This window comes from Rhipicephalus sanguineus, chromosome 1 (assembly GCF_013339695.2).
Source record: "Rhipicephalus sanguineus isolate Rsan-2018 chromosome 1, BIME_Rsan_1.4, whole genome shotgun sequence".
NCBI lineage: Eukaryota > Metazoa > Arthropoda > Arachnida > Ixodida > Ixodidae > Rhipicephalus > Rhipicephalus sanguineus.
In genome coordinates this window covers 136,515,497-136,542,977 of record NC_051176.1, presented here as the reverse complement: position 1 = coordinate 136,542,977, position 27,481 = coordinate 136,515,497, and the positions used below count along the sequence as shown (strand labels likewise).

At 45.2% G+C, this 27,481-nt stretch overlaps 1 protein-coding gene across 1 annotated transcript in view; it reads right to left on the bottom strand.

Annotated features, from left to right (window-relative positions):
* LOC119386997 (nose resistant to fluoxetine protein 6) overlaps positions 1 to 27,481 on the bottom strand; it is a 93,451-nt gene that overhangs the window by 36,202 nt on the left and 29,768 nt on the right. The window contains exons 4-6 of the mRNA XM_037654302.2: positions 6,641 to 6,820; positions 4,545 to 4,638; positions 1,113 to 1,199 (exon numbers count right to left, since the gene is read on the bottom strand). Of these exons, the coding sequence (XP_037510230.2) occupies positions 1,113 to 1,199; positions 4,545 to 4,638; positions 6,641 to 6,820 (361 nt within the window). The remainder of the gene's footprint in view (positions 1 to 1,112; positions 1,200 to 4,544; positions 4,639 to 6,640; positions 6,821 to 27,481) is intronic.

Sequence of the window (27,481 nt, the reverse complement as noted above, 5' to 3'; positions counted from 1 at the left end):
TTTACCCAGGAACGGCGAGAACAGACATTGGTAATTTAAATGTGAGAGCGTGAAGAAAAATCGACATCGGCAGCGTTGGCCCAAAGAATGCAAATAATAAAAATTAGGATCCCAGCAGGAATCGGACTGAAGCATTCTGCGTGGCAGTCAGGTATTCTACCACAGAGCCACGGCAGGTCTAGAAACTGCTTTGCAAAAACACCCTATGCAGGCATAACGTCGGTGCAACGTCAGTTGTGGTCGTACTGCTGGCTATCTAATTTGATAAAAAAAAGCGATAAACACTACATATGTACTCCTACGATACAGGCGTCATGTCAGGTTAACGTCAACTGTGGTTCCAGTGTTGGCTCTGCTTTTACAGCAGTCTAATAAACATTGCATTTGGATTCCTACGATTCAGCAAGTATATTCATGCGTTGCTCGATCCCGGAGGAATACGCAAACGAAAGTCACGCATGATATTCACATCATCGCGCGGTAAAGTGCACTTCGTTTTGATAATACTGACGCATGACGTGAGTGCTGACGTTACGTCAGACCATAAGGTACCCTTTAAACGCCAGTGTTGTCGACGTGCCTGGTAAGCTCACGATGTGCACACAGCTACTACACTTATAAGAACACGTCGATTCACCTCGTTACGCTTGGCTCAAAGCCAAAAAATGCAACATGGAACTACTCGCTGACTGCTTCGCATGAAACCGATTTTCGCAAGTTGCGGCATCTACCGAGTTTTTAGTTAATATCTGCTGCGGTTGTGCGATTTATTGTGGCCCTTCGCGGGGTGGAGGTTTTTGCATGCGCGGCGTAGGAGTAACTTCTTAACCGGCTTCGCATTCTCCCGTACGGACTAGAAGAGAAACGTGGGTGAGTTGGTGGTAACTCATGATTGAGAGGCTACAGCGCTCATCAGACGAGGACAGAGGAAAGAGGGTCAATGCTCATGTCGTGATCCTCTTCGAGCCCTTGTCCTGGCCTGTTTAGCTATGTGGCCTGCTAATGATGAATTCCTGGTATGCTTCTGGTAGGCTTCCGCGTACCTTTTGACTGACATTGCAGTGATCCGCCTTTACGTAGCGTCAGATGATACGTTACTAAGAGCTCCTCACCTGATTACCCTTCGTAGAGCTCCCATTATAAAAATGACCATGGGGTTCGCCTTCCGTTTTCCTACGGTGAGGCACAGGAAAAATCCGCTGTAACAGCACAAGAAAACACGGTCAGAATGGTATTAAAGAAGTCAAAAGTATCGTCATGCAGTCAGGAAAGCTTTACAGCTGCTTTTGGATGAGCCTGATTTTATTCGAGTTGGCTTCTATTGTACAAATGGAGTCGTCGGATTCTGGTAAAGGCGAGCGAATCTATTTGAGTGAGCACTAAGCCGAATAGTGTCAACCCGCCTGCCCAGTGTGCGTTGAGTCGCCCAGCCTACTTACTTGGCAAGGAGCGCGGTAGACTGGGACTGAGCCAACTTGACTTCTCGGAGTGTTTGCGTCGAGCTTGTGTAAACACCACTGGTGTCAGTCCATTGTGATGCCCGATATTTTACGAGACGATTCTATGGCAGCGCAGTGTTCAGCGCTTCCGACGACTACTTTTTCGTCGAAAGGCTGAAGGCGCACTATTCACTGCGCGCACTCTGGCATATCCATCGGGCTGGTCATTCGGGCATGTTGCTTCGTTTGCCTTTTCGAGCAATATTTCTTGGCATGCACTGATTCAAATTTATTGCTCTGTAGACTCAACATATGCATACCGGCTGGCTTTTTTATACTATCGTTTTCTCGAAGACTGCATTAACAGAACATTTCTTCGTAAGTGCCTTTTTGCCATTGACCTGCCTCCATCGGTAATAAATGTGTCCGACATGACAATAGGCTACCATTCGCTCTTACAGACAAGTCTAGCGTGAGAAATGTTTTGTGAACACAGGCTCTGTTTAACAGAAATGCTTCTTTTTATAATTTTTGTTTTCCTGTTTTATATTTAATATTTTGGTTGCAGTAAAGCTCTAGAGGCACGGGCGAACAATACATTCATACTACCTTTCTGGAGGTCCTACTTGTCAATAAATCAGAACAAAACAAAGAAAAATGGCAAGGGTGGCAACCTTATCGCGCATCAGGTCCGACAGGCTGCGGTAAAGGTGGAATGGAACTGTACGCTGCGTGAATATTTGGCTTCGAGTACACGCGTGATGAGTCGGTGCGCAACAACACTCGCCCGTGATATCGGCCTCCGTTAAGATAAAGTGAAATGACCAATTCTTGTGAAGTTTTATTTGCACCGTCATTGCAACTGCAAATGACGAGGAAAATGACAGGCGTACAGGTGCCGCCAGTCGAATTAGTTAAAAACGATCTTCCATATTTAAAAAGTTTGGGCACTGTTCCACCTTCTGCTTTGCACCCCAGGCAAATGGTGAGGTTTGCCTTTTCACCAAATGCAAGTTCTCTGCTTTAGGTCCCCAATGTTGCCCCTGTTGTTTAATCATCATACGTGTAGTTGCCTCGTCGACCTCTTTCTGGCTTCTAATTCTATTAAGCTATGTGGCCACATGTACAATGATCTACCTCGTTTTCCAACTTTTCCGCCCTTCGTCGTGGGCTCAGGCGCCACCGCACCGGAGTTTTCAGAAATCATCAAATCAACGTGATGCATAGAAGGAAATAAGAGTGTAAAAGCAAGTTGCAACCTCACAAATACAGGCTCTCATTTCATTCGCTTTCGCCATTGACCCCTGAAGATAAATTTTTTTCTATTTCTACTTGTTTTACCCTTCGTAGATCGAGCGCTTGGAGGCGGATTCAATCAGTAGTTGTGGGAGACTATGAGAACTTATTAATCAAGTTGTGTATTCTCGGTGTGCTTGTAGGTAGGATAATATTCAAAAACACTCATACACAGTATGCTTCACTAACACATGATGGTCCGTCAAGTATGAGAAACGCTGATAACAAAACTGAGAATATAACATTTTCAAGTTGCGTATTCAAGAGCAGTACAAAATTGGCAATATTATTTTTTTTTCATTGGAACAACAGCATCAAACAACCAATTCCAGTTTTTGATTGTATCAGTAAAAAAATGAGAAAACAAAATTGTTATTAAGTAATATTTAATTAATGAAACCGAACAGAAAGCATCCTATCAAGCACGGCCACCGGTATCTCACAGCACTATGAAAAATATGGGGCTGCCCTTGTAACAAATGAAATCCTGATAAAAACTGAATTTGCCAATGCCCAACATTTACGAAAATATATTAATAACAAGTGTTAAGACCAGTATAAAAGGAAAAAAAACGACACCCTAAAACGTATTTCTAATTTAATGCCGAAACATGAAACGACCAATACAAGGAGCTCTGAAATAGGGGAAATACCGAGGTCTAGAACGAATTATACGTATCAGATATACGTTTTAGACTACCCTATCACTTAAATACAAAAAACATCATATAACGCTTCATGTTACGTGAGAGAATAAACATGTATGTAACTGCAAGCGCTTATGGGCTAGTGCCTATTTGTTGCATAAAAGTTCTGTTTTCTTTTTCTCTTTGTACTATGCGTATCAAGTTTTGTATATGCTGTGGCACGAAATGTTTCGCGCATTGCGTCCCACAAAACTTGTGTATGTGGTGCAACTTTTTTTTTCTGTTTGCTTTTGAGCTTTTCGTAGTGTATCGATGGCCAGTAGTATTTATAAGCTTGTATCATCATGTATTTTCACAGTTCTGAGCGTGAACATCTCATTATTTCTATTTTATAGTCTTAAATTGTTGTCCTCATCTCGTCTTTTGTTGCTGCCTCAAAGTGGAAGATTGGGCCAGTTGGTGATTCATGATCGAAGTATACTGCGCTTGTCCCCGTGTTCTTGTTGTCCGTATTGTCCCCCGCGCAGTATACTTCGATCATGCTGCCTCAAACATGGGGTCGTGGACCATGTCAAGCCTTGCTGGTTTTTAGTTCATGGTCCTCAACATATGTTGTATGTATGTTGAAATAAATTTGATTTGATTGACGATTTGAATAACGCACTGACAAAACGGCACTTAATTTAGGCGGCGGGATAACAGAGCTCGCATCCATTGCGCAACCCGAGCCCAGGCGGCAAAGGTTAAAGCTTAATTCTTGGCCCATTACGTCTGGCATATATTGCTTTAATGTATTAAGAAAGAAACAACCAACGCGACCACAGCGGTAAGGAACGTAAATTAATAGCCCCACAAAAGAATGAAGCAACGCGAATACGATATGGAAGCTGCTGAGCATTGCTGTATCTACTCTTCGAGCCAGGTCAGACTAAAACCCCAATGACCAGCTCGCCTTCGCTATAAAGGTCCTCGAAGTACTTTAAAATCCCAAGCACACAGTGCGTAGTAAGTGAGGATTTGTGTGTTTATTTGTACACTGGGTAACTATTGCTAGGGTAAGACCAATAGTAACGTTACGCTATTTCAACTGTATGCTGTGACGGAGACAGTCTAAAGACATTTCACGTATTCAAAACAATTTTTGTCTAGTGTCATAACTTACCTCAGGAAGAAGAACGTCTCCACACTGTTGAATGCAGCTGCTATGAGCATGCTTAACCAGCGGTCAGAAAGGATAAGTATATTCATTAGGGTACCTGAAAAATCAACCCGAGCAGTTAAACAATATGACCCTAAAAAGCACACACTCAAAAACCAATTAACTTCCATTCTTGAAGCACACCAGTGACAAAGAAAATGAGAGGGAACGAAAGCAGAAGAAAAAGAGGAAGAACAAGAACAAGAACAAGAAGAAGAGCAAGAAGAAGAACAAGAAGAAGAACAAGAACAAGAACAAGAAGGAGAAGAACAATAAGAAGAACAAGAACAAGAAGAACATGAAGAAGAACAAGAAGAAGAAGAAGAAGAAGAAGAACAAGAACAAGAACAAGAAGAAGAACAACAACAACAACAACAAGAACAAGAAGAAGACCAAGAAGAAGAACAAGAACAAGAAGAAGAAGAACAAGAACAAGAAGAACAAGAAGAAGAACAAGAACAAGAAGAAGAACAAGAAGAACAAGAACAAGAAGAACAAGAACAAGAACAACAACAACAAGAAGAACAACAACAACAGCAAAAACAAGAAGAAGAAGAAGAAGAAGAAGAAGAAGAAGAAGAAGAAGAAGAAGAAGAAGAACAACAACAACAAAAACAAGAAGAAGAAGAACAACAACAACAAGAACAACAACAACAACAAGAAGAACACAAAAAAACATGATAAGACGAAAATGAGAACTAAAATAATGAAAAGAGGAACGCAAAACGAGGGGGGGGGGTGTTCGCGTTGGAAGGGTACAATGGGGAGGGAGGCATTACGCTAAAGTATAGGCAGTTACTGCACTGAAGAAGATAGGACCGCTTGTCCAAACGTTGGCCCCACCAACACCACGTATTCAAGGATACTTCATCGCTTCTAGCTTCCATCTTTCCTTGGACTCCTTCCTTATTTTGCCTTCTCTCCCTTGTTGCTTCAAAGGTGTGATATCCTTCAGATAGTTATAGAATATCACCAAATATGGCCTTACGCACATTAATCATTTGCATAGTAAGTATGCTTAAGCATCACGCGAACACGACCATGTAGAGAACGCAATCAACCGTGATGGCGCCAGTGTTTTCAGCCCACTTCTGAGGGCCCGTAAGTTTCGATAAGCTACCTCGGCAGCATAGAAGTGCACAAGCAAAGGTTCTGTGCGCCGACAGAGCTGCCTAAAGTGTTCATGTGAAATTATCTAGCGACAAAATATAATAAACCTACAGAGCGAGACTCCCGATGAACCGGCGAAAGGCGAGTAGTGGGCCAATACGCACAAAGATACCACGCCTGCTTAGTCTAAATTGAATGAACGCATAACAAAGGCAGCCTTTTGTACTTGTTTAGACTGCATGGAAATAGAGAAACATCAAGTGAAGTAGGACAATATATAGATTTTGAGCAAAGGGATCTGCGATGAGCAACACCTTCTTTTAGAAAATTTGTGAAGCTTGCTCCCTGAAATATATATATATATATATATATATATATATATATATATATATATATATATATATATATATATATATATATATATATATATATATATATACGGTAGAAACAGAGGTCGACCAATAAGCGAACCACACATTTCGCTAACCTGTCGCCATGAGGGCCTGCCTTCGTCAGAGTGAATGGTGCACTCTGACGTAGGCAGGCCCTCATGCCGAAACGTTAGTAAAACTTGTGTTTCGCACGTTTGTCGACCTATATATATATATATATATATATATATATATATATATATATATATATATATATATATATATATATATATATATATATATATATATATATATATATTTATATATATATATATATATATATATAGAGAGAGAGAGAGAGAGAGAGGCGCGTGTACATGTTTGAGGGTGGCAGAGGACCAACAACACACATCTTTACTCAGGTACTCTTTCAACGCTGTGTTCGGGACGGTATCCCCTTTCATATGTTTTTTTTTACTGGGACATACAAGCCAAACTTATTTAGAAGTAGGAGAAACCTCACAAGATTGATAAAGTAATTATGAAGCGGTGCAAGAAAACACGCGAAACGGTGCTGACCTGTGGTGTCCGTTATAGTCTCGTAGCAGTGACCGAGCACAATGTGCACGAGGCTAAAGAACCGCAGGCCATGCAGAAACTGAAGAGCATAGTGGTCCCCGTCTGACCTCTTGGCCGTCCTAAGCAGCATCCGCGTGTTCGTCACCAGCGAGAATGCCTTCACAGCTGTTATGAGAGAACCTGGGAGGTAAGTGGGAATGCTTCTAAGTACAAGCTATGACGCTGCAGCATTGTACGCGTACGGTGATTTCTTTCCATATTTCGAAACTTGGCATGATTTGCCGCAAGGTATATGAAGGATAAACTGAACTCACATAAAAGCCTTCAACTTCGCACCATGCAATAGAAATAATTGTTGGGGTTTCACGTCCCAAAACCACGACATGATTATGAAAGACGCCGCAGTGGAAGGCTCTGGAAATTTCGACCATCTGGTGTTCATTAACGTGCACCTAAATCTAAGCACACGGGCCTCTGGCAATTTGGCTCCATCGAAGTGCGGTCGCCGCGGCCGGGGTTCGGTCCTGCAACCTGCAAGTCAGCAGTCGAGCCCCATAACCGCTACACCACTGCGGCGGGTGTGCATCATGCAAGAATTGACGCAGTGACTTTGAAGTTTGCACTCTGCTGCCCACTGGTAGTAGTCGTCAGGTCAGTCAGGCTTCACTCCAACCTAGCCCGTACGTCAGCGGTCCAGAACGGGGTCCGCAGGGGAAAAGGGAAAGTTCAAGGTGAGTGTCTAGAATACGGTTTGGCCGTTGCCCAATGGCGCACTGGATAAATAAAAAAAATTGGTATTTTTAGCGTACGCGGAAAAGCAATGAGGTTATATTGGCAGAGCACTTTATGGCGCAAGAATTTATAGGAGCGCACCAGACAGTTTTTCAGCATCGCCATCGCTGTCGCCATAGTGCGTTCTGGAAACTATCAGTGCGAAAAGATCCTTCCTTCAGTTTACTTTTATTTTATTAGTTTTTCGGTCTCCTTTTCTTTTTCTTCCTACATGTCACACGCTGCGGTTCCGAGCAAAAGCAAGCAAGGGTAGTATAGAGAAAGGTTCGTAAGGTTATGCTTAGAAATTTGGGCCCTAAGTGCTCTATGTTAGACACCTCTAAGAGCTGAGTAGCCGGCGCCTTATGTGTGCGCCAACATCTCCTTACATCATGTCAAAAAAAAAGAAAAAGAAAAAAAAGTGGACTGATGCGTGTAGACTATTTAACGTCGGAAGTGACCCATGCAAAGCGCGTGCAACGCGGCGTGTGTGTGTGTGTGCGGTCGCCAGGGTCAGCCGGGAGGCCAACCGAGGCTGACCATGGCGACCCGGTTGAAAACACAATCCAAACCGCTTTCCTGGCACGCGAAATCAAGTAAATACACCTTGTACGCGGAGGATAGAAACGTTATCTACGTACCTTCTTTTCCATCACGCTTTCGTCTGGCTTGTACAAGCATGTCGAAGACGGTAGCCGATGTGATTATGACAGCAAGGAAACATAAAAATATCCTGGAACAGAAAGCGAGGTACACCTCAGTTGTAGTGGTATTTGCCACTTGCAATGTCTTTAGGGCCTTTCTGTATGTGGAATACAATTCAGGTTACACGCATTTCGCCTTGTTGGACATGACGTCTTGTCTTGTCTTCTTGTGTCTTTACATTTGAGCCTTACTTTTGCCCCTTCAGTCCTCGCCCTGATTCGCAATGCTTCCGTGCCAACTCAGATAACTAATATTTATTCTCCAACCAAAGTTACGAAAACACGTAAAAACCCGACGTTTCGGAACCAGCTCGGTTCCTTCCTCAGGGGGGACTGCGGCGGCTTGGCAGTGGCCTCTTTAAGGCACTCTCGCGGCGGTTAACGATCCCACGCATTACCGCGGAGCGCAGCCCATGCGCATACACCGGGGGGAGAGTTCCGAGGGAACGGTTGATATTTTGAGTGGTCCGCTGTATGTGCCACGATTCCAGTAGTAACCTCCTCCTCCACTTGGTTTCACTTTCGAGGATGGCGGTTCCGTTGAAGTCTATTCTGTGGTCAAACGTCTCCGCGTGCTCGACGACGGCGCTGCGTTCTTTGTTGAGTTTACGGACGTCGTTGACGTATTGCCTAATTCGTTCGGGGAAGCTTTTGGTCTCGCCGATGTATGACGAGGGGCAGTCGGCGCACGGTATTTTGTAAACGACGCCGGGCGCCCTGTCCTTTGTTGGACGGTCTTTCGGGCGGGGAAGGAAGCGGCCCAGCGTGCATGAAGGCACGTGCGCGATGTGCACACCTTCTTTTCTAAAAATCCGGGCCAACGCCTCGCTGGCTCCCTGGACGTATGGGACCGACACGCGTTTTGGAGAGCTGTTCGTCAATGCTGGCTGGGAGGCGCGTAACCTCTTTTGCTCTGCGCGGCGGGCGACGGATCGAATGAAATTTCTGAGATAACCGTTTTTTCTGAGGTCCGCAATTACGCGGGCCTCTTCTTTCCGGCGTTCCGTGTCAGTGGAACATATCTTTTTGGTTCTCTGTAGTAATGTGGACACAACGGAGGCCTTGTGGGTGGAGGGATGGGACGAATCGTATTGAAGGTATCGGCCGGTGTGCGTCGGCTTCCTATAAACGGAGAACTCCTAGTCACTGCCCATTCTTGCCACCTGGACATCGAGAAAGGGGAGGGTGCGGTCGCGTTCACACTCGACCGTGAACTGTATGGCTGGCTGAACGGAATTTAGGTGCAGTCTGAAGTTTTCAATTTCAGATGTCTTCCCGACACAAAAGCAATCGTCCACGTAGCGAAGAAAGATCTTGGGTCGCGGCGAGAAGGAGCCAAGTGCTTCCCTTTCTATATGTTCCATGGTCAGGTTTGCCATTGTGACAGAGATGGAGGCTCCCATTGCGGTTCCACTGTTTTGCCTGAAAATCGTTCCTTTTTAGGAAAAATACGTGCTGGACAGGCAGAATTCCAGTAGGCGGCAGAGTTCGTCAATAGTGAGCGGGGTCCTTTGACTCAAGCTATCGTCACCCTCAAGAGCAGCACGGGCACAGGATACAGATAAGGGTACCGGCACTTTGGTGAACAAAGATACGACGTCGAACGAGACCAGGCTCTCGACATCGTCGATGCTCACCTCTGATGCTAGCTGCACGAAGTGGCTGGAGTCGCGGACATGAGTTGGCGTCTTCCGGGTGAGAGGGGCGATGATTCGGTGCAGGAAGCTTGAAAGGGCTCGGCATGGAGATAAAGTGAAGTCGACGATCGGTCGGAGGGGGGCGCCAGGCTTGTGAATTTTGGATAGTCCGTAGAAACCCGGTGCGGAGCCGTTGCGGCAGATTAGACTTAGGTAGAGTGCTTTATTGTGGGTGGTGCTTGAGAATTTCGGAGTAGCTTGTTTAGCTGAGTCTGAGTTTGCTTCGTCGGATCCTTTTTTAGCTGCGTATATGCGTCAGCCTCTAAAAGGGCCGAAATTTCCGGTCATAGTCCCGGCTGTCCAACAGCACCGTTGAGTTGCCCTTGTCGGCGGGGAGGATGACAATGCTCTGATCTTGTCGGAGTTCCCGAAGGGCTTTGCTCTCTTCTGCGGTCAAGTTCTTTTTCCCTTGTGACGGCAATTTCGAAAGGATTCCAATTGAATTTAGCCTAATTTCTTCTCTGGCGCTTGGCCTCACACTCTGGACGGCTTCCTCTGCAGCTGCGACGACTTTCGATAAACGGGGCGTCGTTGACACGTTATACCCGTGTCCCTTTGCCAGAACAGAAGTTTCCCGATTAGTGAGTGGGTGGGATGACAGATTGGTGACAAACCTGGGACTTGGGTTGCCTTGGGGCGAACCCCGGTCCAACAGGTGAGAAAGTTTCCTATCCTGCGTGGTCCGATGCCTGTCTGCAGACGACGCCGCCACGGAGTCCGCGAATGCGTCGACCGGAGGCATCAATCCAGGGATGCGGTGCTGAAGTTTACGCTTGGCGAAGAACAGGTCCAATTCCTTTTTCCGTAGAGAGGCGTTGATTTCGTGCAGGCGGGCGTTGACCAGCCGTTGTTCTGCTCTCATGACGATTTCCATACCTTCGGGGGTCGAGACAGGGCGTTTCAGGCGTAGGCTTTGAGGGACGACTTTCCTATCTTTGCAGGTGCGATTGAAGTCCAGATGAGTTTTGAAGACTGATATTCTCTCCTTGATGCGTATGTAGCGCTCGACTAGCTGCATGGTATCGCGGCCGAAGTCTTGGCTGATTGAATTGAAGGTAAACATTAGACAGAAGTCTGTCTGGTTGGGTAAGTAAACTGAGATAACTAATATTTATTCTCCAACCAAAGACCGTCCAACAAAGGACAGGGCGCCCGGCGTCGTTTACAAAATACCGTGCACCGACTGCCCCTCGTCATACATCGGCCAGACCAAAAACTTCCCCGAACGAATTAGGCAACACGTCAACGACGTCCGTAAACTCAACAAAGAACGCAGCGCCGTCGCCGAGCACGCGGAGACGTTTGACTACAGAATAGACTTCAACGGAACCGCCATCCTCGAAAGTGAAACCAAGTGGAGGAGGAGCTTACTACTGGAATCGTGGCACATACAGAGGACCACTCAAAATATCAACCGTTCCCTCGGAACTCTCCCCCCGGTGTATGCGCATGGGTTGCGCTCCGCGGTAATGCGTGGGATCGTTAACCGCCGCGAGAGTGCCTTAAAGAGGCCGCTGCCAAGCCGCCGCAGTCCCCCCTGAGGAAGGAACCGAGCTGGTTCCGAAACGTCGGGTTTTTACATGTTTTCGTAACTTTGGTTGGAGAATAAATATTAGTTATCTCAGTTTACTTACCCAACCAGACAGACTTCTGTCTAATGTTTACCTTCAATTCCGTGCCAACTCGCCCACATTTCCCTTCTGAAAATACAGCATAGCGTGAAGGTGTTTGAGAATAAGCAAGTATTGAATAGGAATGCAAAAATATAGGCGAAAAGCTTTCTTTTGATAGTCTGGTGAAGGTGCGTAACGTATACTACATTATTTTTTAAGTTGCGAACCGATAACACAACACGGCATGCTTCGCTGGATTACCTGAAAATGTTGAAATCACCTGCCCTATTAATCGCAATGTCAAGGAAGTTAATGAAAAAATACAGGATTCACTAAGAGTGCTTTTACTCATTCACTTTGAGGGACATGCTGATATTGCGAAACTCAAGCGGAACGTTTGTAGACTCTTAGAACTCCGAACGCTTGTTAACTTTCGACATATCCGTTCAGAAAAGCTGCATATGTATGTATGCACATTTGTATTTACTTAAGGTTATTGTGAAGTGATAAAGGAAGCCTTTTGAAAAAGTTATTTTCAAAGGGTTAGTAAACGCATCATCGTGAAAATCATCGATTTTCAGAATGATGCGTTTAGCAGAAAGGCTTCGTGACGAATATTTCATAAGGGGTGTATCTTTTAAAGGGGCACCCTGCAATACCTTTTCAGTATGGTCAGAAAACGCTGCCGATCGGTAGTCGATGATCCTGAGAACACGCAAGCCAAACATTATAGCGCAGCACGTCGCCTGGAATTTACAATTAAATATCATAGTCAGCTTGAAATCGTTCCCTTTTCTCTCGACAAATGATGCCATAAACTCAAATGACCGCACCACAGACCCAAAGTCAACGGCCATTAGCTGATTTGAGCATCGTGTGCTGCATAGTTACCGCGGCCGCCGCGGGATGCCGCCACGTGTCCGCGCGCTCGCTCGCGATCACGCTGAAAAGTAAGCCACGCGGTCCAAGAAAATTCACTCCACCTCCCCGAAGGGAATCGTGAGGAAATGCGAATGCATTTGGCGTTTCACCACCTGCTCCGGTTGCTAGGGGCGAGGAGGAGCGAGCGCGCTCGCAGCTGTTGTTATGAGAGAGGGGGGCGGGAGCGGAGAGATCGCGGACGCCGCACGACGCCTGACATAGCTCGATTAAGAAATGTATTCGCATTTAAAAAAAGAAAGTGCTCGAGGTCGTGAAGCGCGCTGACGAACGGTAGGAGAAAATGTTGTATTGCACATGCGTTATGAGGTTTCCTGGTTGGATGCGTCCCTTCAATAAAGCCACAGTGTTGCCAGCGTTGCATGCGTCTGCCTTCCTTCTCGTGTCCCGTGCTTTTGCTGGCTTTTCTCCAAGTAACGTGCACCAACTGGCTCAGATATCAACTCTTATGCTGAGAAAAAGCGCTTGAAGCGTACGACAAATCCCTGTAACTCTGCTCGTACATGACAGATTCTGAAAATGTTTGCGACAGTTGATTCATGAAGCAATAAGCTATTTTAATGAAGCCATTCGATGATTACTTGGAAAAGTGTTGCAGGGCCCTTTTAAGTTATCTGCTAAGCAGACATGATATCAAATACTGCTCGCTTTAATTCAATATCACGATGGCAAACGTTCCGTAAAATGAACAAATGGAAGATTATTAACTATATATCTTACTAGCGATCGAATTTTTTTTAGGAATATTGTCCGCATCAGATAATCCACCTCATTTGTTGGTCCTATTCCCTACGCAGTTTGCGTTCTTAAATCAGATAAAACCAGCGAAAAAAAATATTTTATATCTTAAACAAAAAGATTTCAATCGCGTCAGTGTTCTGGCCAAAGCAAAATAATGAAAGTATTGTGAGTTAATGATGGTATAACTGACAATGCTTTACAACAGCAGTTAAGTAAAGTGTGTAAGTCAATGCGATATTAACCTTGTGTGTCTCTGGTTAGGTTCTGCATCATGAGGTGTCGCTACCAGAGTTAACCGTCACGTGTAGTTCTTCGGTAGCGCGTAAAAACTTAAATGGTAAGCTGTCTACGTACAAACTAAAATTACGTAACTCTACCAGTGCACGTTGTTGATCGACATAAAATATGCGACACGTCTCTACCAGGCACATTCGTTCAGTTTGCAATGCAACGTGCCACGGAAATGACAAAGAGACTTACGCAATTCCTTTTTGGGCTGCACTCCATGATTCAGGTTCTGCCGTGACGCAGTTTGAAACTTCAATTCGAACAAGTGTAGAATTTACTGAAAGAACAAAGAAGCAAGATAGCATCCTTACTTTGAACTCTTGGTTTTCTTGTGCTTTAACAAATAATGAGCGCGAAAGTTATTTGATTCGTCTGTAGAAGTATTACGAGGCAGGCCTGTTCGTTGAAAACATATGCTAAGAGGATCGTAGCATAAATATGCGGAAACCGATATAACTACTACCGGACGTATACCAACTATATGGTACGCGAACACTAGTCAGTCCGGTATATACACTACACCTTCCAACATTTAACGCGGGAAATATTGTGACGCTTCTGCAGAAAGCAAAAGTTAAATTTCAGACATGCGTTCCAAAACCGCGAACTGACCATTAAACAAACCGTAAGAAACACTCTGCAATAATTTTGACCACTTTAGGTTTTTTTATCGTGCACGTATCTCTAACTACGCATAGGCGCTTTTGCGTTCCACTCCGATCAAAATTCAGCCGCCGTGTTTGGCATCGACCTCAAGTTCATCAACACAGACCTTTGCCACAAGGCTTGTGTTTTGCTTTTTCCGTGAACTTGAAGGTGCATTCGGCACAAAGAAAGAGGAAGTACCAAGATTGTTAAGGTTATACAAAATTATGGACAAGAGAGGGCACGGCCAAAGCTCACGTGTAAAAGTATCAAAGAAGGGCGCTCTTATTCAGATTGGAGCGCAAGAAAAAGCCATCGGGGTGGAAAGGAGACGTCTTAAATTAGGTATTTTCTGAAGTGGCTGAACGAATCGCGCTATTTTGCCGCGCCACCAGGCGCACTCATTTGTTTACTCTTTCATTTATTGGGAATTGGAAATGGTGGCAGCAAAAACACAATATGCCGCAGACACAAATACTATTTCTGCTTTCCTATGTTATACATGCATTGCCGTAGATAGATTGAGGTAAAGAGTACTTAGACTACTCTCTCTACAACATACAATAGATACCCGAATAAATCATGAGGCTAGAATAAATAAATGAGTAGAAATGAAATTAAACACACAAAATAACATATAACAGCGCATAGTTCATTGACGTTCTTCACATGTTAAATGCATGTTAGGTTCCGATATACACATCCATTCGTGTTCCTTTCACAATGCTAAAGAACTACGTATTAGGATTTCTAAAGCGAAGCATGTCAAGTATTGATCTGTTTAAGTCAAACGCAGGAAACTAACAAAATTTGATAAATAACCGGCAAGTTCACGTAGAACAGTCACTTCGTGCATAATAAGGGAGACACTCTGCATATGCGAACAGTACACAGACTACCGTTCTCATATTTCAAGTTGTCGAAGCCAACACTTTTCAGCCGACATACCTAAATTTACTAAAACTTGTAGGTCTTGTTGGTTGCAGTCGTCCAAAAAGCAAATTCCAATGCGAAGAGCTGAAATCTTGTTGTAGGAGAAGTAGCCTTTGAAGTATCTTGCCTTGAAAAGAAAGATACACCGATTGCACAGGCACCATGTGAAAACGCCACATCACATACGAGTATTAATGATTCATAGAGCAACGGCTGATACAAGCGCAATCTTGAGAATTTGGTTCCATTAGCGACAAAGGAAGGTTCTGGTAGAGCGTTTCTACCGATACTATTATTCATATATCAATTTTTAGCTTTCCCGCGCCAAGCTTCACAACTGCCTTGATAGCTAGAATAGACTTTGGTTGAAGATCTATTCAGTGTTGAGGTTTTCTGTGCTATCCGCCTCGTGCATCGGTATGGTGGCGCCACCGCTCGGCTCAGGCGGTTGTACCCTCTCCAAACCCCCCTTAGGATCCCATGCATTTTGAATGAAGTTTGCGATTCCGTTGCGCAAAAACAAACTAGCGCCATCTCTCGACAATACGCCACACCGACGACGCAACGCGTCCTCTTTCTTCCACCGACTGGCCATGCTCGAAGCTAACTCCGCTCTCCACTTTCTTTTATTTCTTTCGGTGGCCGTGAGAGCGCGCGCTGTGCACTGTGTAGTCGACAGCGCACCCGACAAGGCCAGCTGGGCTCGTCGCTTTCGTCGCGTCTTCCTTGGACGTTGCAACGTTAATATTGTGTAAGGCGGTGGCCACACGTCGGACGATGAACCCTGATTTCGTTCAGCTGCCATCTCATCAACGGCAATGTTTCAGACGCCTCAGTTGTGTACTTTTGTCCGTTGGTTGCTGGACAAGATGGCTTCCTGCAAGACCGCGTTTTTCCAAGTCAGCTGTGTGTGTAGTTCTCGGCGTCGCAGCAGTTTGATGACGCGAGGACGTCAACTAATGCTACATCGTGGGAACTGCTGAAGTGACTGCAAGCTTGACGACATTGTGCCAGAATATTCTAGCGTACTGTATGCGCACGATTGTGCTACACTTAAAATACCACGCTTGGCCTCTCGCGCGTCAACCTGGTACGCCTGTGTGCAACAAGTGTGTTGTTATCGTTGTTGCGTCGGTTAATATTGAATTGCAATTGGAACACCGTTTTTGCAAAGGTAAGTGAAGCTGTAAGTAGTTGCCCTTCTATATGCTCGCTACTCCACGAACATTACTTCTAGAATCGCATTTTATGTTGAGCTGCACGTACCAAAGGAGAATCTAGCATACGAGATACATTACACGCGTGCGCATTTTCTATATAAATTCGAGTAATGCCACGCGTGCGCATTTCCTATATCAGTCTGAATAATGTCCTGCTCAATTTAAAGCGCATGTGTTAGAGGATTGTGGCTTCAATGGTGAAAGTGATTAGATATTCTGAAATATGTGATTGCAATGCAGTTAGAACTTTCTGATATGTTAACACGGTCTGTGAACAAAAAAAAGACTCTGTGTGAATGTTTGTTGGTCATTTGCTAAAGTACTTTCACACAATATTATGCAGCTGTGTAACGGCTGTTAAAACGTTCAACAGGTTAGAGTTTGGTTTTCTTGGCCTAGTTGAGTGCTACGAATGTTGGGCGAAGATAAAAACGCGTGTCTTTTGTGCGTTTCTTAAGCAGGCGTACAGCCGTAATAGTCGTTGTTGTACTGTTTGGGGTGTTCAATAAAACAAGAATGCTGTTTTGTACTGCAACAGTTTTTATTTCTTCTGTGTTAACAGATCACGCAAACAACTTGGGCACGTGCACGTAAGAAACGTACGCAGTGCATCGCGCGCACGCATAAAAAAACGGGCCTGTAATTTTAAAACAAATAATATACAACAATCGACGTAACAAACGGCATGGTTGTCTAGTGGAGCAGCGTCGCAGTACAAACCAGAATGAAAAATGAATAGAAAAACGGCGAGTAACGGGCGCTTTGCCCACGTTCTAGGCACTATAGCCCACGGCTTCTATGAGCTGCGCGTACCCACCTTTCGCCACCGTTCGCCGTTGGTGGCGCCACCAGTACAACTCAAAGCAGCAGCGCACGAGGCGGATACTTCTGGCACAAATGACGACAGGGCGACGCGGGACAAGCATGTGCGGAAACTCTCAGCTGTTTATTGCTCGCAGACGCACGTCAAGTATACGTAATGGTGAAAGAAGAAAAAAAAATTACACCATTTTCCGCTAAAGGGGACCATGAGGCGATGTGAAGCCGGAGCACTTGCACGATCGCGTTCCGTTGGCGTTCGTTGGGCATGCTACCGACCTCGCGTCGTGGAACGCGAAGAGGAGCGCTACGCGCGTCTTGTCTTCCCCCTAGCCTGGCCGTTAATTCTCACATGGGGAGCGGGGAACGCGGTCGACAGGCGTGCGAGAGGGGGGCAGCGTAGGAAAGGAGAGAGGGGGGAGGGGACGTGCGTGCGCTGGTGCTCATCGCGGCGTTGCGCAGGAGAGAATTTCGGCATGTCTAGCCCGCGTTTCGGAGGAACAGAGGAAAGGGGGAGGGGAGAGGGGAAGAGTACAGGAGGAATGGTGAGGGGGGAGTGGAGAGGAGGTGTGTGGAGAGGATATGCGCATGCGCAGTACACCGCCGCACACCACCACCACCACCACCGGATTGAACTCCGCCATAAGATACTTCGCATCTAAAAATTAAATCACGAAATGCAAGAAGAAGATGAAAGCCATTTAGGAAGATTTACTTTCGCAATGACAAGAATGGCTTGATCTAAAGATTGCCGATGATTTAACTGCTGCTTCACTCAGCGCCCCCGAGGTTCCTCTAACGTGATTTTGCTGGTCATATTTTAGATGAAATAATATTTTAAGGTTTTACGCGCCTTTTTAAAAGCGAATTTAAGATGGACTTTCAGCCGCATCAGGAGTAGATTGCCGCTAAATTTCCTGGTGACAAGGGCATCTCAGTAACATATCCTTTTCCCTTTAGTTTGATAATAAAACAGTGGCCGGTCGGCGCTATGTGGCATGTTCAGCGCGTAGACAATGTTGTCAACGCATTCTAATTATCTGTTGCCATGCTGTACATTGCACTTGTTCAATTGACCAGCACCTCCTTATTTTTTCGATGCCAGTCAGATGCACCCGATCTGACTGTTCGCACGACGGAAGTCAGAGGAGGTAATATTTTTTTCGGTTGTGTTTTTATCCTTGCAGCGGCGTCTTGCATTCCTTATGATCACTATGTTGCTTGTCACGCTGTCTCTCTAAGAGAAGCGGTGTTTTGAGATGGCGCGTCTCCATTCGTGGCGCTTTGCGTGCTATCAATGGGGCCGAGTCACTGCGACGCTACTGCAGAGGATGGCTTTAATATGTGCCACACGAGCGCTTTGCGGCCGCGGCGGTTTTGCCTCGAGCCATGAAGGAAGGAATAAAAAGGAACCAATCCGTCAGGCGCATGATATAGGAGAGAGAGAGCTGGCCCGTCTACCGTAACAGTAGCGCTTCGCGCTCATACGCACGTGTGACGCAATCAGCCGTACCCTTTAGGTGGCGCCGCACCACGACAACTCCACGAACTAAGGCGGACCAACGGCTTCAGGAATGACCTCTTGATCTTGTAAAGGGGAAAAAAATCCGGTATCGGTTTGTTTGACTGCTTATCACTAGGGGTGTGCGAATATCAAATTTTTCGAATACGAATCGAATACGAATATCCACCTTCGAATATCGAATCGAATATCGAATATCAAAGAAAAGATGCCTCCACAGTAACAATATTTTATTTAACGTGTAGCTATTTTAAAAAAACATTAACAGCCTGTCTGGCAACACAACATACACTGCTATTTCCAGAATACAATGTCCAGGCTAGCACAATGCATTGTGCCGTGATATTTGCTTGTGTTGTGATACATCACAACACAAGCAAATATCGCGGCACAATGAAAGTAATGACTAGAAGTTATCATGAAGAAATATGAGTTGCTCCACATGATCAGGCAGCAGGCGCTCCCTTCTAACAGAGACACCCCCCCCCCCTGCCACTGAAAAGGCACGCTCGCTTAGAACAGAAGTGGCTGGTATAGGGAGGTACATGGGGCAAAGCTTTGCCAGGCTGGGGTATCTGAAGGTGGCCTACAATCCGCCACCGTCACATGGGTCACTGTCTTTCTCAGAAGTGGGTCTCGCATAGTGAATGAGTGGTAGGCGGCACGTTACGGCCGAATAATATTGAAGATGTACAGTTACATGATCGCCAACAGCGCTGCACGTCGGAGATGCACCAGCAATAAATCATACGTATTGGGGCGCTCGTCGCAGGCAGATATCGTGCCTCCGTGTACTTACGATGTGTATCGCTCCTCTCGGCAAACGTTTTTATCTATACGAACGCAGCAGAAAGTGGGAAGACGAGTTATTTTATGCATGATAATCGAATCGCATATTCGAATTTTTCGAATATTCGAAGTTATCGAATATTCGAAACTTTTCGAATACACGATTTTCGAATCGAATACGAATATTTGAATGTAATATTCGACGAATATTCGAAACTTTCGAATATTCGCACACCCCTACTTATCACGCATACTCATTTGTGGTTTTACATGAAGTCCTCCTGTACAATGCGCCTGCGTGTGTTGCTTTCTGTTTTATATATATACGTGCCACTGTAGAAAATAAAGCATATGTTGGAAGTCAGCGCTGTGTCCACGTCGTTTTTCGTCCCTGTCCTTTTGTGCGCTCTACAAGTAAAAGATGAATTACCAACATGTCCAAGCATACGCTCTTCCCATTGAGAAGCGAGCGTTTGTACTGGCATCGAAAAAAAATATATAGAGAGAGGAGTCGTTGTCTTGGCTAATATTTCTGTCACGTTTTTAACCTTTCTTTATTTCATTTCTTTGGTTTTATATTTCGCAGAGGCCTTTCATCTTTAAAAGAACTGGAAATGCCACTTGGACCCAGTGCCTTTCCCCTGTCCTTTTGAGGCCTTAAAAATATTAAGGCACAGTGCCAGAGCGTGTTTTTATTGCTGTAGATGAGAAGCCTGCGCAAAACAGCTGTGCTTTTACGTGCCAAAACCAAGATATGATTATGAGTCACATGGCGACTCAAAATCAAATAATAATTTTGAGAGCGCACGTCACTTTCTTTACCAAAACAAGCTACAAATATAAACCACATTTTATTTTCGAATTACGCTAGGAAGTGACAACAGCTCATACGTATAACAACACAAACGTTACAAGACACAAAGCACAGAACAGAGCTGGGTAATCGCGCGGGTGTTCAAGTTTTTTTTTTTCTTTCGTGCCTCTCAAACTGTCTTGAATATGTGAGGCAGTGAACGCTGCTCAACCTGCACCTAGATGCACGAAGGAACACCGTTTGCGATTTGTGGATTGCGTGGATAAAGTGGTATACTGCATTCCGCTTACCTGTGGAAAAAGATACATCGACAAGACGGCCAGGTGCCTGTATGAGAGGCTGAAGGAGCACCACTATAACGTGACGAGACTGATGTTAAGGCACTGCCGGGATTGCAGTTGTAATCCTAACTTTGAGCGGACTTCTGTGGTGCACACATGGCGGGATGAGACAGCGTGTGAGATAATTGAAGCTCGCGAAATAGACAAGACTGGTTGCTCGTGAGTAAGCGGTTCTTCGTTCTTGTAAGCAAACAAAAAATAATAAAAAATAAGAGAACAAGAATTTTTTATACTACATTAGAGGTGACTGTTATGTTCTGGATAGGATGACGCAGTGGCGCATAAACTATGCATTACCAACTGGCCGGCCAGAAAACGTTACTGGCAAAAGCTGCTGACGTGTTAGGCCTATGCTAAAGTTTAGTATGTGCGTAAACGGCGAAGAGGCTGCAGTACAAAGGCTTTGTTCAAGGAGAACGCGATTCGGCTGTCCGAAGAAATCAGAATCTCAGCGGCGGCCCGGCGTCTAGGTATAAATGTGCCAACTGAGCGGGTCGCGCAAGAATCGTGGTAATAATTTCCATGCCATGCATACTCGGAAGTGGTCATACACAAGGTCGTAACCATGGTTGCAAGAGGTGTCCGAGTTGGTGCTCGAGCATCACGATAATTTTTTTTGCCGTGGCAAACGCTGAGCTTCTACAAATGAAGGCAAAATAACTCTAAACACGTAGCCCGCATGCCTCGACGAGTTTTTAAAGCCACATTTCTTTTCGCATGCCGTCTCATTTTCTCCTTTTTTTGCGCCCTCTCCTATGATTCTCCGTACAATTCCCGAGCTCGCGTTATTTGTTAAGAGGGCGAATTCCTCCCTCGTATTGTGCTCGTATAAACATGCTCTGACGCCACGCCTGTCGATTGACTGGTAGGGATACCTGTCATATAACTTGCCGCCGGTCCCTGCCGGCGGCAAGTTATCTTTTCGTCCACTTTAATTTCTTCACATTTATATCCCAATAATTACCAATAACATCCCCTATACTTTCCTTGGTATTACAACGTTAATCGGAATGACAGACAGCGCGGCGTGTGATGTTTGCGGCACCGAGAAGACATCGAACCACCTGCTGTGCCACTGCCTCGTTTTTCCTCGGAGCGACAAGTACTGTCCAACGCACGCGGCGACTGGATGATAGGCCAATTTCCGTGCAGGTGCTACTACAGCACCGTCCACATCTCTCGGCGGCCCACAAGGCAGTGAAAGCACTCTTGTGTTTTTTGTGAACGACGGGCTTATGCGAACGCCTCTGACTTGTGGTGCAATCCCGCACGCTGTAGTGAATGCACTGCATCTCTTCTCTCTCCTCTCTTCTTATTTTTTTTCTCTTTCCTCCCTTCTATTTCTCGTCTTTCTTATTCCCCTTCCCGACCCCCCAGTGTAGGGTAGCCAACCGGAAGTGTTTCTGGTTAACCTCCCTGCCTTCTCCTTTTTCTGTTTCCTTCCTTCCTACTGCCTGTTAGTTCTCATTACTATTTTTTAAAAGAGCGACAATGCACCAGTGGTGGATAGCATCCCACAGACAACACTACTCTACAAAACCAGGGTGCTCTATAAATCGGAGATCCGCGTGTTCGAGAAAAAAGTCACAGTTTCAAAGCAAAGGCGAAGCAATGAAAGCAACAAATTGTATTGTTACATACGAATGAGGCTGGCAGCTAACTCTTTTGGATCCGATCTCGCGTAACTCTACAAAATGCTGGTGTAAGAGAATACGTCCGCTCCAGGGAGAGATGCTCTTTCCGCACAGTCTCTTTGCGTTGAAAGCGCTGCACGTAGAAGGGTAGACGAGCCGCCCGCTGATGGCTGTCGAGATAGCTCGCGCGCCAGCGATCGCGACCGCGCCCTTAGAATCAAAGTTCAAAGTTGCTGCTCGAGCGATACCCTCCATCCCCCCCCCCCTTCTTTCCTCGCGTCTTTTCATGCTCGTTCAAGACGAGCGGGACGTTTCCTCTCTGCTTCGACGGCAGGCCTCCCGAGCAGGGTGATGTTATCGTATGTGCTCCCCCGCTCGCGCGCTTTTACCCGCGATAGAACATACGATGCGTGGGGGGATGTTATCAATTTGGACTTCATACGGGACATGACGGCGATGGCAAAAACCCGTCGAGAGTGTCCATATAATTGCTGTCGCAATAATAAAAAGAACTGCTGACGAGGAAGCCTCATATACTTTCTTGTCAGTTATTCCCTTCTGTTTCGACCGACAGCAGTTGGCATGTATTACTAACGATCTGAGCACGAAAGGTGTTCTGCTCCCAGAACAGGAGTTCAGTCATCGTTTCTAGTCCAGGTGCTGGTAATGCTTCGGGAATCCAGTCATCACAATTAGCCACGTTTTATGGTACCGACCATCCAAAGCTGCTCATATTGATTTAGCCGCTGATTCATGCATATGTATATCGAGGAGCAGCCGTATACTTATAAAACAAAGATAATTTCAAATATCGAACATCTCCACGCACTGCAGAGTATTCTGACTTCCGCTCACTCTAGCCTTACCTTGGGGTGCATGATGTTCAAGAGTGGCTCTATTGTCTTTTCCCAGGTTGCGCTCTTCTTGACATACACTAGCAGGTTACAGTACTGCCCGTGCGAGATCTCGTTGCCGTAACTGTCTCGCACAACAGTCGCGATGCACTCATCGAAAGCTCCGATATCAGAGCGGGACCATCGAAGCATTCCTGTCGGGTACTTCCCTGTGGCGTCCAAAACTGCACGAAAAGAAGTTACGAATAGGTGAACGAATGCAGTAGCCACAGCCATGCACCAGAATGAACAGTACGATACCTCGGCGTTCGGATGGCAAAACATACACTCGGTTGGTTAACCGCAACTGAATGAAACGAACGACGTATAGTTTGCCGCCATGTGGCACCCTTAGGGTATTTTTATGTTGCGCTTGATTAGTTGATTACTAAGATCATTTATGCTAAATTTCTAATATTCACTTTGCGGCCGAGTGCGTTTCGTTACGTTGTAGAGCGCATTCCAAAGCGACGAATCCAATTTCTTGTGGCAGCGTTACACGCTGTATGGTGATCGCTGGCGGCGTTTAAAGAAAACCCGCGAAATATGAAATAAAACTGGCACGCGACTGTGCACTCATGCTCTACCGTATCGTAGCGCACTCAATCATGCTTCGACTGAAACACCCGTGCGCGCGGACCGTCAACATATCGTTTAGCAGGGACGACGGCGCTTCTTTCCTCGTGCCGCCGTCAAAGATGCTGAACCGGTGTGAAGCCGATGCTAGAGCCGCGGCCGCCATGAATATTACAGTGTTTATTTATTTATTTATTTATTTATTTATTTATTTATTTATTTATTTATTTATTTATTTATTTTTGTATTTATTTATTTATTTTATTGATATATGTATTTCTCTATTTATTTGTTTATTTGTTTATTATTGAGAATCCCAATCGCCCCTTTTGCAGAAAAGTAGAAAGGGAAAGTGACAGGCTCGAAAGCTGTCCATACAAATATCCAGGCCTAATGCAACATTATTTCGAATTGATGCATGGAGGAAAATGTAGTATGGAGTAAATAGAAATAGACATTCAGCGCATATGCTCACGTCCTATAAAGTAGATAGTAATTAAAATGGTGAGATTAGAAATGTTTGTATAGGTTTTTGCGAGCTTAAGTTTTGTGTTGTAATCTGATGCTTCTGCTGATGACGTATTGCGTAGTTCGTTAGTTTTTCTGTTGTTTTTTTTTTGTTGAATCACGGAACATCTGCAGTGGCGCCCTTGCTACCATTGGGAGGGGAATCAGGCAGCGGAAAAAATGTTCATACGCAGGAGTGCTTATTGGGTGCAGTCAAATGTGTTGCACGAAATGTACTACGTTGACATACTTGGTTCAACGTGGAAGCTTGAACGCTTGTAGAGAAAGAACCCACGTTATGCGCAACGTATCTGAATGTCTGCGGCCGACCAGTACGATCAAATTAACTGAACAAAAGAATAGTCTGCGAACGAGATTCATATTTGGCTTTGAAAGTCGAGCTGTAACATTATTGATCACTTAATATATGCGCTACGTGAAAGAAAGAAAAATAAAAGCAACTGAGAATCGGAGTCTCAGTTGCTTTTATTTTTCTTTCTTTCATGTAGCGCATATTTTAAGAAAAATGTTTAGGTAAGGGAATACGACTAGTAGCACCTATGGCGTGAAAATGTTGCAATAAAAAATACGTGCGCATTCATACATGGCAGCCAAACCTATTCAGTTGCATGGATATTGTGGTTATGCAAATAATATTGTTACGTAAAATGACACGAGGCGTGACTATTTACAAGTGTATTTGCACTGATGTGCACAGCATCGGTCAAGATGGAGGACAGCACCCACAGCAGACCGACAGGCCAGTCCTCTTTGTCGTCTTCTGTATGCAGAATGTCTGGCTCTTGATGGGTTAGCTACGTAGCAATATTTCGGTTACTCCGAAGCTGAATATCGTGACCACTAATTAACCATGTTCACTTGCTAATGCAAATGAATCTGGCTGTCACATTACAGGGGAAGGCGACCCCGTGTTCGCTGTAGAAATATTGATAATGATCATGAGATGCGCCGTAGGGGAGGGCTCCGGAATTTTCAAATACCTGGGGTTTTTTAACATGCGCCTAAATCTAAGTACGTGGACCTCAATCATTTTCGCCTCCATCGAAAATGCGTCCGCCGCGGCCGGCATTCGATCCTGCGACTTTCGGGTCAGCAATCAAGCACCATAACCACTGGACCATCGTGGCGGGGGACGCTGAAGAAAGAAACGGCACAACAAAGGCGCCGACTGTGCTTTTTTTTTTCATGTCTGCCAATCAGCAACACGAAAAGAGCCATAAGGAAGAACTACGAAATAAAACAGAAAGAATACATAAGAGGTTGCTAGATTGCACGAGCATGGAAGAATTACCGGTAAGCTGGCGCCTTACCAATGATTCCGCTAGTCCCGCGAAAGCCGTAACTGACTTAATGAATATACACTAATGGTATCGTTCCTGGTATCCATATAATAGAGCTTCCAGTGCCTTCGCAATCGATATTGCAACAGAGCTTCGATGCATATTGCTGCTTAGAAACCAGGGACACCGTCACGTAAAGCAAAGAAAAGCAAGCGCTAACATGATACTCTCAGCAAAGAGAAACCAAAGTGCCAGAAAAAAAAAGGTTAACAGAAAGACGGGCGCGCTGATAACTTCGTTTCAGAAGGCGTATATCCTGCAGCTTCAGGATCTACGGTGTAATCACGCTCCATCACCCTCAACGATAGTTGTGTTTGCCAGACACTTCTGAGACTGCCTAGAAGTTAGTCCTCTATTTAAGTTGGAATAGATGACGTGACGTCATTCTACGCATCATTGGTATTCTTGTACTCTCACCGGGACCGTTTTTACTCCGCTTATCGATGGCGACATCCTTGCCCGCACTTACTATTCCAACCACAGTGGCAATTGCATTTATCTTTCGCATATACTTAGCGGCGTAAGCGAAACTACCTCCTCGCGCTATGTTCGGCGCCGCCGTACTGCGCCATGCATTAGTGCTTCTTTGGGCCGATGAGAGATGCGTAGCAGCTTGTGACTCAAGCAGTCTCGTTAAGATGGCGAATTTTTCAACATAGCGATATTTGACTGCCTGAATGCAGAATGCAGAATAGCGCACCCGCCCCGTCCGCTGTAGAGTTGATATTGGCCTCGTGCGGGATAACTTCTACTAGTGGCAACACTGGTCCCACTGATTCCCTCAGCAGGCCGATTTTATCTGTTACAAAAAATTCATAAGCAGAACGATCCCGGCCGCCTGATTGTTTCAGGTATCGAAATGGCATCAGAAAGCCTGTTTCCATATATCTACATAATTCATAAACCTGTCTCCATAATTCTTAAAATTCCAGCCACATTAGAGTCTTTCGATCTTGAAAAAACTAACCACTTCTGTTGGTAATTAAGAACTTCTGCTGGTAATTATTAGGGCTGGGCAATATCGAAGATTTATGCATCTTAGATACTATCTTAATGATAATTAGGTATCTTGTATCTGTATCATTGAGCCTTTGGCAGGTGGGGTATCAGTATGTGTATTTCTGATACATCGTAGGGAGTATCATGTATTTTAAAATACATCTTTGGCACAAGTGACTCAGGTTCTATAGAAATTTGGGGTCGGTTCATCTTTAACGCAGAAGATTACTCAACGCATTTTTTTTTGTTATAAACACACGAATGACTAAGGCAGATGCTGCGCAGCAATGGCAACAGTATAAAAATTTTAATAATTACTTTCTTCATTATGCGGGTTATGTGGAATATTGAAATTTCCCAACACTCCACTGCTGATAGCTTACCCTTTTCCTTTCTTTACGCTTCGAAAAATACGTGTTCAACACCTGTCCTAAAATGTATTGTGGTTCTAACAGGATCACTTCAAATATATTCCCTAGTGGAGACACGCATTACTTCGAACAGTAATATGTATCGCTGCAAATGTGAGTGCCTACATTGAACTTTGCTCGAGTTCTTCCATTTACTGCAAAATACTCGCTCTCATACGGTATAATACCACTACTCGAAAAGAAGAAGCAAGCACTAAAGAAGAAACTGTTTTAGATTCGAAGCAGCTTTTGCTCGGGGCTGTGCCCGTCGTCGGTGGTGGCGTCCGCGCTCCACTGCGCATGCGCTTACTCTCTCTCCTACTCTCCTCCTTTACGCAGGTGTTCGGTCGCCTTCTCTTCTCTCCTCCCCCGTGCTGTAGCCGCGGCGCAGCCTCTCCTCCCACGTGATGCAGCCGCGCCGCAGCCAAATACAGCCTGTAACCCACTCTCTCCTCTCCCTCCCCCATTTCATGTGTAAATAAGAGCGTGCGCTCGGTCGGCTTCCGTCATTCTCGCTTCGCTCCCGTTCAGATGAGTTGTAACGTCAACGTCGGCGCCACTCGTTGACTCGGCGCTAACGGAAAGCAACGCACAAACGCAACGTAATGATAACACAAACACTAAA